This window comes from Vigna umbellata, chromosome 4, assembly GCF_029865625.1.
Source record: "Vigna umbellata cultivar VRB3 chromosome 4, Vumbellata_1.0, whole genome shotgun sequence".
NCBI classification, from domain to species: Eukaryota; Viridiplantae; Streptophyta; class Magnoliopsida; order Fabales; family Fabaceae; genus Vigna; species Vigna umbellata.
This window is the reverse complement of record NC_142168.1, coordinates 46,168,540-46,186,893: the sequence shown is the minus strand read 5'-3', so window position 1 is coordinate 46,186,893 and position 18,354 is coordinate 46,168,540. Positions and strand designations below refer to the sequence as shown.

General features: G+C 35.6%; 2 protein-coding genes across 2 annotated transcripts; one reads left to right on the top strand and one right to left on the bottom strand.

Moving 5' to 3' along the window:
• Window positions 1-10,999: 10,999 nt before the first annotated feature.
• On the bottom strand, window positions 11,000-11,791 carry LOC148200382 (uncharacterized). The gene has a single exon (XM_088112920.1). The coding sequence runs from the start codon at window positions 11,789-11,791 to the stop codon at window positions 11,000-11,002; it is 792 nt and encodes a 263-aa protein (XP_087969046.1).
• Window positions 11,792-14,422: 2,631 nt separating this feature from the next.
• LOC124848294 (allene oxide cyclase, chloroplastic-like) lies at window positions 14,423-15,829 on the top strand. Its single transcript, XM_088114486.1, has 3 exons — window positions 14,423-14,753; window positions 14,860-14,981; window positions 15,069-15,829. Exons 1-3 carry the CDS (start codon window positions 14,513-14,515, stop codon window positions 15,468-15,470), a joined length of 765 nt encoding a protein of 254 aa, XP_087970612.1. The 5' UTR covers window positions 14,423-14,512; the 3' UTR covers window positions 15,471-15,829.
• Window positions 15,830-18,354: the final 2,525 nt, after the last annotated feature.

The following is an 18,354-nucleotide window of genomic DNA, read 5'->3' as shown; positions in this document are numbered from 1 at the left end:
CGTATTATTATTTTTAAATCTGAATTTCATTAGATGAAATAAATTAAGAAAAAGAAAATAAAAACGAGAAAAAAAAGAGAAAAGAAAAAGTAACGCAATTACTATAGTAAGAAATTATAAAGATGTGAAAACATTGCCAAATGTATAATCTGGAAATTAACATGAAACAAAGTCAATAGGACAGTTCATCCACAACATTTAAGTTCACCACATGTGAGTTATGCAAAATCACGAGCCTTAGCCATCACACTCTTCATTTCTCTCATCAGTTTCTTGCAGTAATTGAGGAAAGTTTCGACCTTCTTAGGCGGATTAAAGATCGGCATTACAGATTCAGCATCAGCTAATAACTTAGGGACATCCTTAATGGCTTCATTAGCAAGGAAAGCTAGTTGTGAGAAACTTCTCTTCCAATTTTCTATAACTCGCCCTTGTTCAACGGTATACTCCTTCATCTGATTCATCAACTCTTGATGTTTCTTCTCTGATTCAGCCCGATGCCAACGTTCCTTCTTTAGTTTTGTCACCGCTGCTTTCGCCTGTTGTTCGGCGTCGTCCATTCTAATATGCATTTTGTGCAGCTCCTCTAGTGCTTTTTGCTTGTCCCTCTGGAATTGGTCACACAATTGCTTCGTAACACGCTCTGATATCTCAATTATACCATATTCCCGATCTTTCAAAGTCAACTCAATGTTGGCCGCTACCAGCTCTTGCTTTTGTCTTCTTAACAACTCCTCGTATGCTTCGTTGTTTTCCACACTATCTTGCTTAAAATTCACATAATCATGTTGTAGGTTCTGAAGATTACTGGTCAACTTGGCATTTTCTAGTTTCATTTGCTTGAGTTCTGCCTTCAACAGTTTTACTTCCTCATTTTCAGCCTCATGAAACTGTTTTCCTAATCTAGGTTAGGAGAAATTAATTTGAAAGGCAACTTCACTGTCCTAACCCTCTCTGCAATCCAATGGCTGTACGAAATTCCTTCATCAATAGTCCATGGTCTGGGGTCCCTTTCTGCACGAACAATGTTGCCCCAAGCATTCCTAACTTGATGAAGCACTTCAGCAAAGGTTCCTTCCTCATAATAGATTCGCAATATGGCAAGAGATGCAGGTGTAGGTGATCCTCTCATAGGACGCCCAAATTGCCTTTGTGCTAACACAGGATTGTAATTAATACAACACCTGATACCCATGAGGGGTATATTAGGGTACCTCCCGCAATGATATATGATTTGTGATCTACGCTGCCAAGGGACACACCATTTAATCTGCTCCTCATTTAAACTTGCACAAAGTTGCGCCCATTCATTTGCCCCTTTAACATTTGGTTTACACTACAGTATCTCATCCATGGGACACGTGGCATTCAAGGCGTCCTCACTCACACGGGAGATGAACCACGTATACAACACTGGTAGACAGCATAACATTTTCCTCCCTTTAGCTCATAACAACGATTAAGGGTCCCATAAACTTCAGCCAGGATAGTAGTGACCGGATTCTCACAGCGCTCTTTGTATCCCACAAATGCATTCATGGCGGCATAATCGACAAAATTCTTGACATTAGGAAAAAGCATGACACCATAGAGGAGAAGAGCCAATACATCCATAAATGTTTCCCAGTTTTCCTCTTCAGACAAACGATGCAAGTATCCCTTTAAGTATCCTTGAGAAAGGACCCTCACTTTGCCCTTGATTGTGAACTTGCTCTCCAACTTCATAGGGTGTACTTTTATGATCCTCGCTAGCTACAAGACAGAGGTATATTGTCCAAGGTAGTTGTATGGAGCTTTTCCCTCGAGAGGTATGTTTAAGATTTGCTCGAATTCTTTCACTGTTGGCACCAATTGGAAATCCCGAAAAGTGAAACATCTCAGTGGTGGATCATAGTACTGGGCTAAAGTAGTAATTGTTGATGTTTGGGCCTCCACCTCTAACAGGCTCAACAAATTCCCATACTCCTTCTTGAATGCATCTTTTTGGGATGTCGTCATTTTTTTTACTAGTTCTCTCAAACCATCCATATTTCCTTCCTCGGCTTCAACGGCTATCCTTTCCTTTAAAATGTTTGAACTTGAAGGCCGGTCAACTTCAAATCTCATGTTAATTTCCATTTTACCTCAAGGGCTTAGTCACAAATTTATAACTTCCTACCTAGAACCAACAACAAGACCATAAAAATGCATGATAAAAAGAAAGAAAAGAAAGAAAAAAAATGTATCAAAAGATATGGTGATATGTACAAGGTGTTTAATTTTATTAAGCAAAAATAACGATTACAAGACAACACATACCTCCCTTTGTGCCCTAGGAGGGTTCAACGGTCAAGATTCAAGGTTAGGTACATGCAATCTCACAAGGATGGCTCTCTAAGCCTAAAGATCAATGGTCACTAGAGCTATGGCCCCCTTCACAGCATCTCCACAACAGTCGAGTAATCAACTAGATGTGAAAACACAAATGAAGAGAACGGACTCTAGCTGGGGTTCTCACGATAGCCAAACAGGAAGTATGTCCCAAATGGCACCGCTACACAACCCCTCTATTTCTAAGTTACACTCAGACCCGGGTATAGGGTTCCACTCATGATATGCATAAAGTGTGTGTGTGAAGGGAGAATGCAATGCGTACCCCAAACCTCACCTGCAAAACAACAAGAAAATTCTCCCACGCAGATATAAGCATGTCATCTATTCTAGAATTCAATATCCAACAATTATTTCAAACATAAAGAAACAAGTAGAAGAACTCACATGCAATTATTCCAAATATCAAACATAGATAAAGAAAAAGGGAAGAAAAACACAAAGAAAAACCACATCGAATTCGCACATCTAATTAAATGGCCTGACTCTCTTCACTTCCCCAGCGGAGTCGCCATCTGTCGCAACCGGAATCACGACGGGACGACAATCCTTAAAAGGAAATGGGTTTTAAAAAGAGATTTTGGAGTCGCCACCATAGTTTATTCTGGAAAACTACGAAAAAACCATAAAATGATAAGACGCGGTCCACGAAAACCAGATTCTGGGTTCGGGAGTCGGTTACGTGTAGGGAAGGTATTAGCACCCTACGACGCCTGCCCTAAGGCAGTACCTTTAACTAAATATGTGAATATGATGTGGTTTTCAAAATGTTTAACTATTCCCTAAAATAAAACTCTAAAGAAACAAAATATATTTTTTTAGTTTTTTGGGCCCGACAAGGATTGACCTTGCTCCTACGTATTCTCATTCAAAATGAGAAATCAGGGTTACGTAGTTCTTTTTGAAACTGTTTGAGAAGTTTGTTTGGAAATTGTTTGAAAATTTGTTTGCTTGAAAGTGATGTTTTTAGTTTTTGAAGATTTTATATTTTTTGGCATTTTTTGTAAAAAAGAAGGTGAAAAGGTTTTTAGCACAAGGACGATGCGAGCGATCACACATGCGCTTAACCTTTAAAACATATTTTTATAATTTTATTTGAGAAAGAAGAAAAGGTTTTTAGCACAAGGACGATGCGAGCAATCACACATGCGCTTAACCTTTAAAACATATTTTTATAATTCTACTTGAGAAAGAAGAAAAGGTTTTTTTAGCACAAGGACGATGCGTGTGATCACACATGTGCTTAAACCTTTAAAACATTTTTTTATTTTTTAGAAGAGAAGAAGAAAAGGCTCTAACACAAGGACGATGTGTGCGAACACACATATGCCTAAACCTTTAAAACATTTATTATTATTATTTATATTTTTTAGAAGGGAAGAAGAAAAGGTTCTAACACAAGGACGATGCGTGCGATCACACATGTGCCTAAACCTTTAAAACATTTGTTATTATTATTTTTTTTAGAAGAGAAGGTTTTAACACAAGGACGATGCGTGCGATCAGACATGTGCCTAAACCTTTAAAATATGTTTTTTTTAGAAGAGAAAAAGAGAAGGTTTTAACACAAGGACGATGCGTACGATCACACATGTGCCTAAACCTTTAAAATATATTTTTTATCATTTCCTATAAAAGTGCATTTAAAATGGAAACAAAAGAGAGAGAAAAAAAAATAAAAAATAAAAATAAAAATAAAATAAAAATAAAAATAAAAATAAAAATAAAAATAAAAATAAAAATAAAAATAAAAATAAAAATAAAAATAAAATAAAAATAAAAATAAAATAAATGGATAAATAAATAAATAATGAAAATAGAGTAAAAAGTAAAATGATAAAATAAAATAAAATAAAATTAAAATAATAAGTAAATAAAATAAAAAGAAAAGGGGTGTGGAGGTGCTGAATAAGAAACAGGGGTGGTTAAACAAAAGAAACGAATTGGGCCAAAGCCCAGGCTGAGAGGGGTGCGAAAATGGAATAAGGGGGCGCAGGGAAGAAATTCATTTTTTTTTTTAGGAAGAGAACGGGCCTGAGCCCAAGGCAGGGAATGGACGTAGGGGTGCGCGGGTGAGAAACGGGGGGTGTGCAGGGAATAAATTCGTTTTTATGTTTTATTTTGGTTTATTATAGAGGGTTGGGTCAAAAAAAGAAAACAGGCCCAAAGGCCTTTCCATTCTTCAGCTCAGGAGACACTTAGGGGTTTCTCCCATTCTTCTCATCACGCCATTTCACCGCCACTGAGACCAAGGGTCTCTTTTTCTCTCTGAGCAGGAGAAGCTAGGCGCTCACCTCCGCCGTTCAACGACCACCTTCCAACCTCCGTCCAAACGGCCACCGCGGGAGGGCCCTCTACCCGGACCAAAACATCGCCGGCAATGCCAAGCGCCACCAGGACCGCCGTTGGCCACGCCTCGGATCCCCTTTCTCTTCTCACCCTTCTACTCGCGCGAGAGGAGAACGCACTCGCGTTCCGCCTTGCATCCTCGCCGCCGCTGCCACCGGTGATTGTCTCCGCGCCACTGCTTGCTCGAACTAGCCACCGCGTCACCGCTTGCTCGAACCAGCCGCCACGCCACCACCTCTTAGGGTCCCGTTGTTTAGTTATCAGATAACACAGCAACAGAGGCTTACCAAGACAGTGTTTGGGGGGTTTTTGCTAATTGGAAAAAAAATGAAATTGAGTGGGAGAGCCCTTCTCTTTGATGTGCGTGATGTAGGAAAATCCAGAAGAGGGTGAGAGGTGAATGATGGATGTAATGGTCAGAGGTGAATGATGAATGAAGAGTAGATGAAGATGACAGGTGTTGGTGACTCGAAGAAATCGGAGATGAAGGCAGAGAAAGATATGTGAACTTGTATGAGAACTTGTATGAAAACACTTCTACTGCTTCTGTTTTCTTTTTATTACATGTTTTCTGGATGTTAAAGGGTATTGAAGCTTTGATGTTGGGGAGTATATGCCTATTTTCTATTGTTAACAAAATAGATGAAGTTTGCAGGCACAGAAACTGCATTTTGGGTGCAGTTTTGATTAACAAAGGAAGGCAAGCAAACGCAACCATATACATTGATCGAACATCAATCATTCATCTCTCAGCACGCATAAGGAAAGCATATCTACGAGGAGCATGACCAAGGAGCTTAGGTAAACGAAGACTTACCTTTCGCCGCTTCAAGACGCCTTTCCTTTTGGGCTTTAATTCCCTTTGCTCTCCTCGACTGAACTTCTCCTTTGGTTACCACAATCTTCTTGCAGGCGCAGAACCGACCGTTAAGTTGACTGGGCACCAAAGTTTTAGTCAAGATGAATGCAGTTTTTTTTTCTTTTTTCTCTGACCCGAGGTCTCTCCCTTTCTCAGTGGTCCTCCTTCTCCACCGTGTTCGTCCCCTCTTTTAACTGTGATGAAAACAATTTTGAACACCACCCAGCTCTTTTTCTGCTGCACTGCTTCCGGGAGCTCTGGCATATCCTCTGGCGTGGGATCTCTTTTTGGCGTGGCAGAAGCTTGTTTTTTTCTTTCTTCATGTTTACTTCATGGGTTATCAGTTGGCAGAAGCTTGTTTTTTTTTTTCAAAAAAAATCCTCCTCTTTGATGTATACTTGTAATCCTACGTAGGGAATTATAGGAAGATGAGCGGAAGCCTTTTGTCACTGCCATTGTAAATGTACATTTTGAGCATTGCTTTTGTCAATTGTCTCTGCTGCCTTTTGTCTTTCGCCTGAGCACTGTTTCACGTTACAGGAGGGGTTGACTTTGGGATCTTGCTTTCTTATTTCTTTTTCTTCTTTTTTTCGTTTTTTTTTCTTTTTTTCTTTTTTTCTTTCTTTTCTCTTATTATTTTTTATTTATTATTTTTTTTATTCTATTATTTTATTTTATTATTTTATTGAAAAGTAAAATTAAAACATAACTTCAAAATAAAAATAAAATGAAAGAAAATAGCATAAAAATAAAATAAGACAAAAAATAAAATAAACCTATTACAGTCTATCTGGACGAAATTGGGTGTTGACAAGTATGAATGTTATTAGAGCATTAGGGTAAGCCTCTAATGTTGACTCCTTAAATTAATGACACATTACTTAATTTCATTAAATATGATTTTCTTCTTTAGGAATCCCCACATCACCCTAAATCGTATCATTTCAACCTTGTATCACACCAATAATCACATGAAAAACATAAATAAGATCACAAAACCATAGGTGGTGAAAAACATGAAAGCATAACATAATACAAGCTAGTGTGTAACGATACCGAGGCGCCATTAACATTTGTGTGCATAGGCTCAATGTTAAGGGAGCACTCAGTGGCACAAACTAGCACTCAATGTTGGAAACTCCTAGAGTTCTTTGAATTAAGAGCATTCAATGGTGAAAACCAACACTCAAAGTCAGGGCCATAGAGCTCACTGACTTGAGCGCGCTTAGTGGCAGAAACCACCACTCAGCGTTCAATCATGAAATTTATCACTAGCTTTAGGTTTTTAAGTTGGCGCCCAACACCAGCATGACACAACTCAGTGTCACATTATATATTTCATGAAAATGAGATTTTAACTTGTTCAATTACTAATTTGGTATCGTTTCCTTGTTTGTTCCAAAAACTATTTTCAAAGCATTTTCTACTTGATACCAATGAGACCAATTGCACGAGTTATGAATCACATATTCAATCTCATGCCAATACACATTAAACAATAAAATCATTAACCAATATTTGAATATCTAACATAACACTTAGAATAACATGCCAATGAACAAAATCATTTTAATTACCACTCTCCACACTCAAATAAACTCAATTTTCAGTCAAACCAACTCATTTCATATTTCACAATTCCACAATTCCACCACCAAATCCACAACTTTTACCATCAATCATGGCATATTGTATTTCAATAGACTAAGCAGACTTGTAGCTTAGGCTTGCGGCTTAAACTTGCAGCCTTGAACATCAAATTGATCAAGATTCTACGTTACCAACTTATATTACTTAATACCAATCCATTTCAGCTCAAAAGAAAAAAAAATTTAACAATCATCCTCGAATTATTACCAAATCAAACATGCAATACCTATTTCAATTCAGAATTTGAACAAGAAAAGAGAATTATCAGCTTTCTTACCTCTGAACCAAATAGTTTTTACACTCCTTTCTAACTGTTTCTAAATGCTCCAAGCTCTCTAAAACTTAAAACTTTAGAATCACAAAAAGACCCATATTAATAATGGAAAACAGAGAGAAAAGGGTGCAAGAAGAACCAGAGAGAGAGAGAATTCAGAAATGTTAAAATTGTATTATGCATGTAAGAGAGGTAATGTAAATATATACAGAGTGAGAGTATGCCAACTATCGTACCATACAGAAAACCTATGCTGTATGACAGCTTTAATTACATATTCTAACACACCTCCTTAATTCAAGTTGTCCAAGGATAGTACTCCAATCTCTTTCCTAAGTAACTCAAATCTGTCAAATTTAAGAGATTTAGTGAAGAGATCAGCCAATTGGAAATTTGTTTTGCAGTAAACCACTTCAACTTTTCCTTTGTTTACCATGTCTCTTAAAAAATGGAATTTTATTTCTATATGTTTGCTTCTTCCATGGCTCACTGGATTCTTTGCTAAATTTATTGCCGATGTGTTATCCATCTTCAATACCACTGAACCCTCTTCCTGTATCCTTAACTCCTTTAGCACTTCACTTAGCCAGATACCTTGGCATGCAGCATTGCAGCCAAATATGTATTCCGCCTCACAACTTGATAAAGCAACTACAGATTGCTTTTTAGAGCACCACGAGACAGGTGCTTTGTTCAGGAAGAAGATGTTCCCTGAAGTACTCTTTCTCTCAACTTGATCACCTCCATAGTCTGAATCACTAAATCCAGCAAGCTTCAACTCATTATTCTTCATCCCGTATGGAAACAGAATTCCACAACTTGCAGTTCCTTTAACATATCTCAGCATGCGTTTGGCAGCAGTCATATGACTCTTCTTTGGATTGCCCATAAACCGACTTATCAGACCAACGCTAAATGCAAGATCTAGCCTGCTGTTGCAAAGAAAACGCAGAGATCCCACTATCTGTTTATAGACAATTTCATTCACACCTTCTTCAGATTCATCTAATTTTAGCTTCTCATTTATCTCCAGTGGGCTTTTGGTCTCGTTGCAGTTGATCATCTTATATCTCTCTAGTAGTTCTTTTGCATATTTCTGTTGGTGCATCAACAGTCCAGTTGCTGTATGAGTGAACTCCATTCCCAAGAAGTAGCCAAGTTTCCCGAGATCCGTCATCTCGAATTCAACCTTCATCATTTTCTTGAACTCATCAATCTCCTTTTGGCTTGAACCAGTAATTAGTAGGTCGTCAACATACAAGTAGATGATCATTTTTGCACCATTAGAATTCTCCTTCACGTAGAGGCCATGCTCCACAGTGCATCGCTCAAACCCGTGACTGCTGAAGAAGGTATCAATCTTCTTGTTCCAAGCTCTTGGAGCTTGCCGTAAGCCATAGAGAGCCTTCTGGAGCTTGTACACCTGCTGCTTCTTGTCCTTGACGTTGAATCCAGGAGGTTGTTGAACGTATACCTCCTCCAAGGGTCCATGCAGGAAAGCCGATTTAACGTCAAGTTGGAAAAGTGACCAATGTTTGGCACAAGCAATAGCTATAACTAATCGGATTGTTTCTAACCTTGCAACTAGAGCAAAGACCTCTGAGAAATCGACCCCTTGACGTTGTAGGAAGCCTCTCGCCACGAGCCTGGCTTTGTGCTTTGCCACGGTGCCATCAGGATTGAGTTTGCGTTTAAAAACCCACTTTACTCCAATGCAGTGTTTATCAGGTGGCAGGTCGACCAACTTCCACGTCTCGTTCTTTTCTATAGATTTCATTTCTTCAATCATCGTTGTCTTCCAAACAGGTTGCTTTAAGGCGTCTTCTAGAGTTATTGATTCTGATCCAGCTAACAAGGCCATATGAACTAAGTTTCCTTCATCACTCACCCCTGTATCAGAGTAAACTTCATAGTCCGAGAACCAGGATGGTCTCACAGGTTGTCTCCTTGGTCTCTGTGTTGTGTTTTCCAGATCTGCTTCACTGTTGGTGACATCGGCAAGATCTGTTTCAACAGATGTAGATTCATCTGCTACCCCATGCATTATCGATATCCTCTTCATCTCTGTCTTTCTTTGTTTCCAGTCCCAATTTTTATCTTCCAGAAACACCACATCTCTACTTAGCACCATCTTGTCTTGGACAGGATCATAGAGCTTATACGCACCGGTTGGATGATATCCTACGAATACCATTGCCTTTCCTTTATCTTCCAGCTTCGTCCTTCTTTGATCTGCAACATGAACAAAAACCAAAGATCCAAATACTTTGAAATGTTTAACCGAGGGTTTCTTACCTGTCCAAGCTTCGATGGGCACTTTGTCTGCAAGACGTTTAGTGGGACACCTGTTCAGAATGTGAACAACTGTTGATACAGCTTCGCCCCAGAGAATTCGTGGCACACTCTTCTCTCTCAGAAGACATCTGGTCATGTTCAAGATTGTCCGGTTTCTCCTCTCAGCCAGGCCATTATGCTGCGGAGTATAGGGAGCTGTTACCTCGTGATTGATTCCATTTTCTTGGCAGAATTGCTCAAACCCATGAGATGTGTACTCGCCTCCACCGTCAGTTCTTAACACCTTGATTGCTTTTCCACTTTCTTTTTCAACTCTGACTTTCCACTTCTTGAATATTCCAAACGCTTCACTCTTTAGCTTTATTAGAAACACCCAAGACATTCTACTGAATTCATCTATGAAAGTAATGAAATACCTATTTGCGGCCAAGGTTGACACCTCCAGAGGACCGCAAATGTCAGAGTGTACTACCTCGAGACACTCTTTAGATCTCATTTCTATCTTTGACTGAAATGATCTTCTCGTTTTCTTTCCAATGACACGGGATTCACACACGCTTTCTGGTAATCTGATGTCTGATATTCCATCTACCAAGCCTTTCTCACTTACCTTTTTCAAATCTTTGAAATTCAAATGGCCAAGCCTTAGGTGCCATTTCCAGGTTTCATCATCTTTCACAGTGGATAAGCAGCGCCAACTACCTACTGTATCCATACTGACCTGGAAGGTTCGGTTTTTGCTGATCTTGCTCTTCAAGACAAGTTTCTTTTTACTATCAAACACCTCCACGCTATCCTGATTTCCCATGACCACAGTGAATCCTTTCTCTACTAGCTGAACGAGACTCAATAAGTTGCATCTCATAGCTGGTACGAATAACACGTTTTCTATCATCGCATGTGATCCATCTTTCTTCTTGACAACAACATTTCCAACTCCTTCTACTTTTAGTGTGCTGTCGTCTGCGAATTTAATCCTGCTGCTCTTTGACTCATCCAAACTAACTATCCATTCTCTATTACATGTCATATGATTTGAGCAGCCTGAGTCCAGATACCAAGATTTACTTACAGATGTAGATCCTTCATATGAGGTGGTCACCATTAGAGTTAACGTTTCTGAATCTGAGTCTTCATCTTTTGCTAGATAGGCCTCCTTTTTCACAATTTTCTTGCTCTGCTTACCTTTGTTTGAATAGCATTCATACGCAAAGTGCCATCTTGTGACAGTTGAAGCACTCTATATTCCTTCTGTCCTTTTTCTTCATATTTTTGTCGAATCCACCTTTGCTTTTTGTCGATTCATTCTTTTCTTCTTGATCATCCGTGCAATTGTCATTCTTCCATTTTCCTCTTGTAGCGGATTTACCTTTCCATTTCTTAAACTTCTTCTTTGCTTCACCTTTAACATGCTGAGCCTTCAATGCCAGCTCATCGGTTTTGACTGAATTCCTTTCTCGTCTCCTCATTTCATATGCCTCTAGAGAACTTTGTAGATCTTCAATCTTGAGTTTTTCAAGGTCTCTTGATTCTTCGATTGCTACCACGATGTGATCAAACGTTGGAGGCATCGATCTCATAATTTTTTCAATTATCATTAGATCGGTAATGGCTTCACCATAGCCTTTCATCTGGTTAGTAAGAGTCAAGATACGGTTAAAGAACTCATACTGCCTTCGCAACGTTTGGAGTTTAACTTTCTTAACTTTTTCTCCCCCAGAGTGGCAGCGCACCAAGATGTTCCAGGCTTCCCTCGCTGTAGTCACATTTTGAATCTTCTCAAAATGTGCATCATCTACACATTGATGGATGATCAGCAATGCCTTGTCATCTTGTTTTATGAACTCCTCCTTTTGATCTTCTTTCGCAGTCTCTGATCCTTCTACAACACCACTCACGCCTTGTACACGAAACACGATTCGCATTTGAGTGCTCCACCTACTCCAGTTCTTGTCTGTAAGAACTGGAAAGTTTATCGTAGAAAGATCAGCCATCAACCCTTCTTTCTGCTACAAGAACTCCTTTCTTTGGACGTTCCAACCACACTTGGCCAGTTACACTGTATCCAGACACAATACCCCTTAGGTCCTTCTCGACCAAGGCTCTTGATACCACTAATGGAAAACAGAGAGAAAAGGGTGCAAGAAGAACCAGAGAGAGAGAGAATTCAGAAATGTTAAAACTGTATTATGTATGTAAGATAGGTAATGTAAATATATACAGAGTGAGAGTATGCCAACTATCGTACCATTCAGAAAACCTATACTGTATGACAACTTTAATTACATATTCTAACAATTAATGATCCAATTGCCTCATTAGAATCACAAAAAAGAGAATGTTTCCAAGGAGGAATCGAAAGACAGATGCAAAGGGAAAAAAGTGTTTGCATGTAATTTTAGAATAGTTCAGGAGAAAAAAAACAGAGTGAGTACTTACCACTGAATATAACTTGTGATGCAATCTTATATCCCTAACTGTGTCGTCACTCTTGATCAAAGAGAAGGATGAGAACGAGATAATTGTGAAGAAATGAGGGGTGAAGCTTTTGCTAAAAAAAAATATGTTAAGGGAAAATGGAAGCTACTACATTTTCAGTGGAACTAAAGTTAAAATATTTATTTTAATTGTTAAATATTCTCTAATATTTTTTTTATTTCAATTTTTTTCATGTATTAGAATATACTAAAATATATATTCAGAACAAGAAAATCATAAAGTATTCTTTATAACTCTGTTCATTTCATTGTTCTCATACCAAACAAAAGAAATTGTTGTTCCTTTAAAATTGTGTCCTTTACCAGGGTTGAATATGTTTGAATAAACGTATCAACACAAAACAACGAATTAAGTTGGATTGTGCCAGATTTCTGTATACTTTATTACATTTATTCAATTTAATCAAGTTAGATTAATTGAGTGATAGATTTCGAAACAAATAACACTAAAATCAAGCCTTTTTAAAAATGGATCATATTATTTAATATTTATATATTTCAAAAATAAATATTTAATTAGAAAATTAGTGAAAAAAAGTTAAATAAGAATTGTATTATTATATAATCATTTAATAATTTTGTACACCTATATCCAATATGTTGGATGAGATTCAATAAATTGAATAAAACCCAATAAAAAAAATTCAATCTGGTCTATTTAATTAAACTATCAAATCCTCTTAAGTAATTACCTGCCCTAATTTCCCAACATTATTGTTTCGAAACATGTTTACACCAACTTATACTTTGATCTATCTTATCAATACTAGTGATTATATCACTTTTTTAAGGTAATAAAAAATAATAAAATTATTATTATTACTATTATTATTATTACAACTATGAAACTAAATATAAATAATTTTTATAATTTTATTATAAATAGTTTTTATTTATTTTATAAATAGTTTTATAATTAAAAAATAGTTAAGTTTAAAACACAGTGAAATGAAAACAAAAAAATTAAAGAAATAAAAAATAAAAAATAATTATTTAATTTTATAAAAAATTAATTAAAAAAATAAATATAGACACATGGAGAATTTATACAGAAAATGAAATTATAATTAATAACAAAAGAATTAGCATTATCTTAAACTTAATAAAAATTAACAATGAAAAAGAAAAAAATATTTGCCAATAATAAAATAAGAAACACAACCTTAAACACATATTTTAAATAAGACTATGATATCTTGGAATTTAACAAATTTTTTTACGCCTATCTTTATATATTCTATTTTATACATCCTTCAAAGTTTTTTACTCCTTACAAATAAAAAAATACATGTTTTTAATGATGATATTAAAGTATCAATCCATCATTTTCCTTTTATTGATGTGCCAAAGGTGTGTTTGTTAAAAAGGCCACATGACACACGTTATTATTAGATTTCCGTCTAAAAACCCACGTTTTTGCTTAAACACTAACAATTATTTGGTCCTTCAAAGCAAATACACGCGTGTAGCTACAAAAAGCAAACCCAAACACGCTTTTACTTACAATGAAATCCAAACGCGCTTAGTTTCAAGGAACCAGAACTTGACCATTCACTCCCCTCCTTGACCTTCTTCTTCTTTACAACATTCTTCACGTTTTACTTCAATATTTTATACTTTTTATCTTCTTATAGAAAAAATATTCTTTCACACATTTAATCTTTTATATTTATTTTAAAACTATTTTTTTTTTTTTAAATATAAAAATTTACATTTTTATAATTATTTTATATTATGTTAAATGAATATTAAAGTGTATTGTAATATTACTATTTTTATTATATTTCACACCTTGATTTCTATTATTATTTGAAACGAATAATAATACTATGACATACTTTTATATTTATTTAACACATAATATAAAGATAAAATGATTATAAAATATAAATTTTTTATATTTTATATAAAAGAATAAAGTAAAGTAAATAAGGATAATATAAAATATTTAGGCGTGTAAAATGATATTTTTCTTATTTAATTATTTTCACACTTTTTCTCTCTCAATCTCTCGTTCTCTCCGTACCCCCACACGACAACTCCCATAACTTTGTAATATTAATTGTTTTTTCCTCATCTATGCTCTGTCTCATCATTTCCTTATATATACACCACTAACAAAGTCATCACTTTCATAGCACTCAAAAACTTATCTCACCATTGCAATCATCTTCCTCTCTCACCATATTCTAAAAGCTAGCATCTTCATCATCATTCATGGCAGCTTCAACCTTGTCTTTCAGAACTATCTCCCCTAACTCTTTGAAACCTGCTACTATCTCCACAAGATCATCATCACTCGCCACTTCGAACACCACATCCCTCTTACACTTTACTTCTTCACACTCATCTCTCTCAAAATCTCTCAAACTCAACACCTCTTCCCAGCACTCTCACCTCTCACTCCCCCACAAGAGTTTCACTTGTAGAAGCCAGGCTCAACAAGCATCTGACTCAGGTACATAAATGTGCCACCTTCCCCTACGACTTTTTCAATATTGAAGATCTTTGCGATTTGCTTGATTCTGTGCTGACCCTTTTGGTTTTTTCGCTTGATCTTGCAGCCAACGTCCAAGAACTAAGAGTGTATGAGATCAATGAGAGAGATCGTGGAAGCCCTGCTTACCTCAGATTGAGCCAGAAAACTACCAATTCTCTTGGTGATCTAGTCCCCTTCAGCAACAAGGCATGTTACAGTTTGGTTTTGTTTGATTGAATGTTCAAAATCTTTGCATAGCTTTGGTATTGATTTAGATTTTTTTGGATGATTCAGTTGTACTCCGGATGCTTGCAAAAGAGGGTGGGGATAACGGCAGGAATCTGTGTTTTGATCCAAAACAAAGCAGAGAAGAAAGGAGACATGTACGAGGCAATCTACAGCTTCTACTTCGGGGACTACGGTCACATTTCAGTGCAGGGTTCTTACCTGACCTATCAGGACTCATATCTTGCTGTCACTGGTGGAACTGGCATCTTTGAAGGGGTGCATGGTCAAGTAAAGTGTCAACAACTTGTCTTCCCCTTCAAACTGTTCTACACTTTCTACCTTAAGGGCATCAAAGACTTGCCTCAGGAGCTTCTTTCCGAGTATGTTCAGCCCGGGCCTGCTGTTGAGCCCAGCGACGCTGCCAAGGCCTGTGAACCACATGCTGTTATTTCTGGTTTCCAAGACTGAGCACCATTCAAGACCCTATGTTTCTTTCACTACCCTAACAATCTCAGTCTACACTAATTTCAAATTTCACTTTAGATTGGCTTAACTCTTTCGTAATCAAAGGAATAAACATGGATTCAATTTTTTGTAATGGAAAGAGATATGTGTGGCTGGTGTTGTTGGAGTGTGGGAAGAATAGACCAGTAAAAAAATCAACATTCTTTTGTTTTACTCTGTAGATGTCAGAAAATGATATTTTACTATATATTATGTTGTGCTTGTTAAGTTTTGTCAGATTGAAATTAATTATAGGCTTTGTTTTGTGAGAAAAATAATTGTATGATTGGTGAGAATTAATGGTACTATTTATTTTATATAGATTTACATCTCTTGGTTTTAACTAGAGAGAAATATTTGGTAGCATATAACCCACTGTACTCATATAGTATAAAAGGCTCTCGGTCTCCCTTCTTTCACAGTGTATCTTTACAACCAAAACTTTATTCTGTGTACCTTCTGACTTTGCACCCATTATAGTTTTTCTGAGATTCAAACATGGTATCAAGATCTCATTGATTTTAAGGGTATGTGAGGAAGTGAAAACTAGTTAGAAAGTCATATACAAATCAGAAAAAATACCCACACGAAAAGATGACATCAACCAGTAGTTCCTTACCTCTACCTCCTATTTTTTAGGACAAAATTGTGATTTGTGGGCTGCAAAATTATGAACTTATTTGAGAGCTCAAACACTATGGGAAGTGGTGGAAAAGGGAAGTAATCCAGCCCTTTACAAGAGAACCCAAAAGTGGCTCAAATAAGATTCCATAGTGAATAAGTGGTAAAGGAAGGCAGAGAACTTGTCATTATACATGCAGTTTTACATGAAGATTATTTTATCATTGGATCTTGAGACAGCAAAAGAGGCCTGGGAGAAGTTTGAGGAAGAATTCCAAGGCAATGAAAGAGTTGAATTTGAGAAGAGAATTTGAAGCAATCAAAATGAAGGAGTGTGAAACATAAAAGAGTTTCATGACATACTTTCTAAAATGGTTACTCAAATTAGATTGTTAGGTGAAGAGCTTAGAGTGGAAAAAATTTGGTGTGTCTTCTGTCCAAGTTTGAGTAAAATGTTGCATTATTAGAAGAAAATAAAGACTTTTATTTGATTTTACTTGAACTTGTGAATGCTTTGTAAGCCACTCAGCAAAGAAGATCAATTTAGGACGACAAAAATATCACAGTAGATATATGTGAATAAAATCCACTATTTTTGAATATTTATTATATGCCTTTAGATATTTTAATAACCACAAAGTGTTGAAATTTCTAGTATCTATTATCCACACAAAAATAAAATAAAATTTTAATTTATATTATATTAACTTAAATTTAAGTAAAATTAAAATTAAATATTTTTTATTAAGTTAACTTTAATTAAAATTAAATTTGAAATTATATTATATTATATTTATTTTTTAATTTTATTTATATTTTATTCTAAAATTTTATAAAATATTATTTTTTAAATATTCGTAGGTATTTACAAGTACTTGTTGGTTTCAAAATACATGCATGTTTTAAAAAATTCGTGGATATTTTTTAAATGGGTATCCGATGGATAACGAGTGAATTTTTTTTGTTGTTGGTTAGATGGTAGACATTATTTGTGTCTAACCTGACTCCTTGTCATCCCTACTAATAATAGAAGAAAATGTGGAAGATGCATTTGTAGCTAACAATAAAAAAAAAAACTTTGAGGAAGAAATAGTTATGAAAAAAGGCATTTTGATGGAAATTAAGGTAGTGAAAAAAAGAAAACAACAATAAAAGGGTTTGGAAAGAGAAGTTTTCACATTGCTTTCATTGTAAAAAAACAAGCCATACAAAAAATTACTATTGGTCGAGACCAGAGTTAAATGTAAGTCCTGCAACCACCTTAGTCATGTAAAAATGTTTGCAAAAACAAGACAAACTATTGCTTTGATTACAATTTCTGTTTTTACTTTTGCTTCGACTGTAATGAAATTTCAATTCCTTTGTGATTTTTTTGTTGTGATTACGATTTCTTCTTTTACTTGATTTTCTGCAATGTTTTACTTATTTCAGAGTTCACTTGTGTTTTAATTTCTTTTATTGTAATTGGTAGTTCATGAGTGTTTCTAATACGATTTTGCTTTATGTTTTGATTTGTATATTTAATCTTTGCTTATTTCTATTAGTTTGGTTGAAATCAGTTTAGGTATTTGATGATTTCACTTTGGTTGTGCATTGTAGATAATAGGTTCTGATTATGTCCATTTTGTTTGCTTTTTTGAGGTTTTATGATGTTTAGTAGATTAGGATTAAATTTTTGGTTTTATCCTTTGTTAGTCTTGATTGGATACTATGATAATAGTGAGTATAGTTTACATAATTGTTTCCACTTGTTCTTGATTAGGTTCTATTCTTTGTTAGTACTTTGCATTTTCTTTATGTTCTTAGTTTTAGATTGTTTCCATCACTTAGTTTTCTAGCCATTGCTTTCTATAATTGAATTTTAATTTCCATAATCATTCATTCAAGTACATTTTAGATTTAGATTTACATTGATTAGGAAATTGAACGGGAATTATCATTGCAAGTTATGAAACATGAACTAAAAGACCTTAAAGTGGGCTTATTCTTTCACAAAATGTCTTTTGAAGAGTAATTGAGACTCTTTTGTCCAATCTAATGCATGCACATTTATCTCTGAGTTTTGCTTTTCACCAATATTCTTATTTTATTCCTTTAATTTTTGGTTTTCTGCACAATTGATTATATGTTTGTTTAGTTAAATTGTGATTTCCTATTCCCTTGTTACTTGGTTCTATTCATGTGAAGATTACAATTCATTGCATTAGATTTTTAATTTTCAGAACAT

Coding starts and splice junctions, on each gene's coding strand:
- LOC124848294 (XM_088114486.1), top strand. CDS start 14,513: ATGGCAGCTTCAACCTTGTCTTTCAGAACTATCTCCCCTAACTCTTTG. Junction 14,754..14,859: donor TCAACAAGCATCTGACTCAG/GTACATAAATGT, acceptor TTGATCTTGCAG/CCAACGTCCAAGAACTAAGA. Junction 14,982..15,068: donor TAGTCCCCTTCAGCAACAAG/GCATGTTACAGT, acceptor TGGATGATTCAG/TTGTACTCCGGATGCTTGCA.
- LOC148200382 (XM_088112920.1), bottom strand. CDS start 11,791: ATGGCTGATCTTTCTACGATAAACTTTCCAGTTCTTACAGACAAGAAC.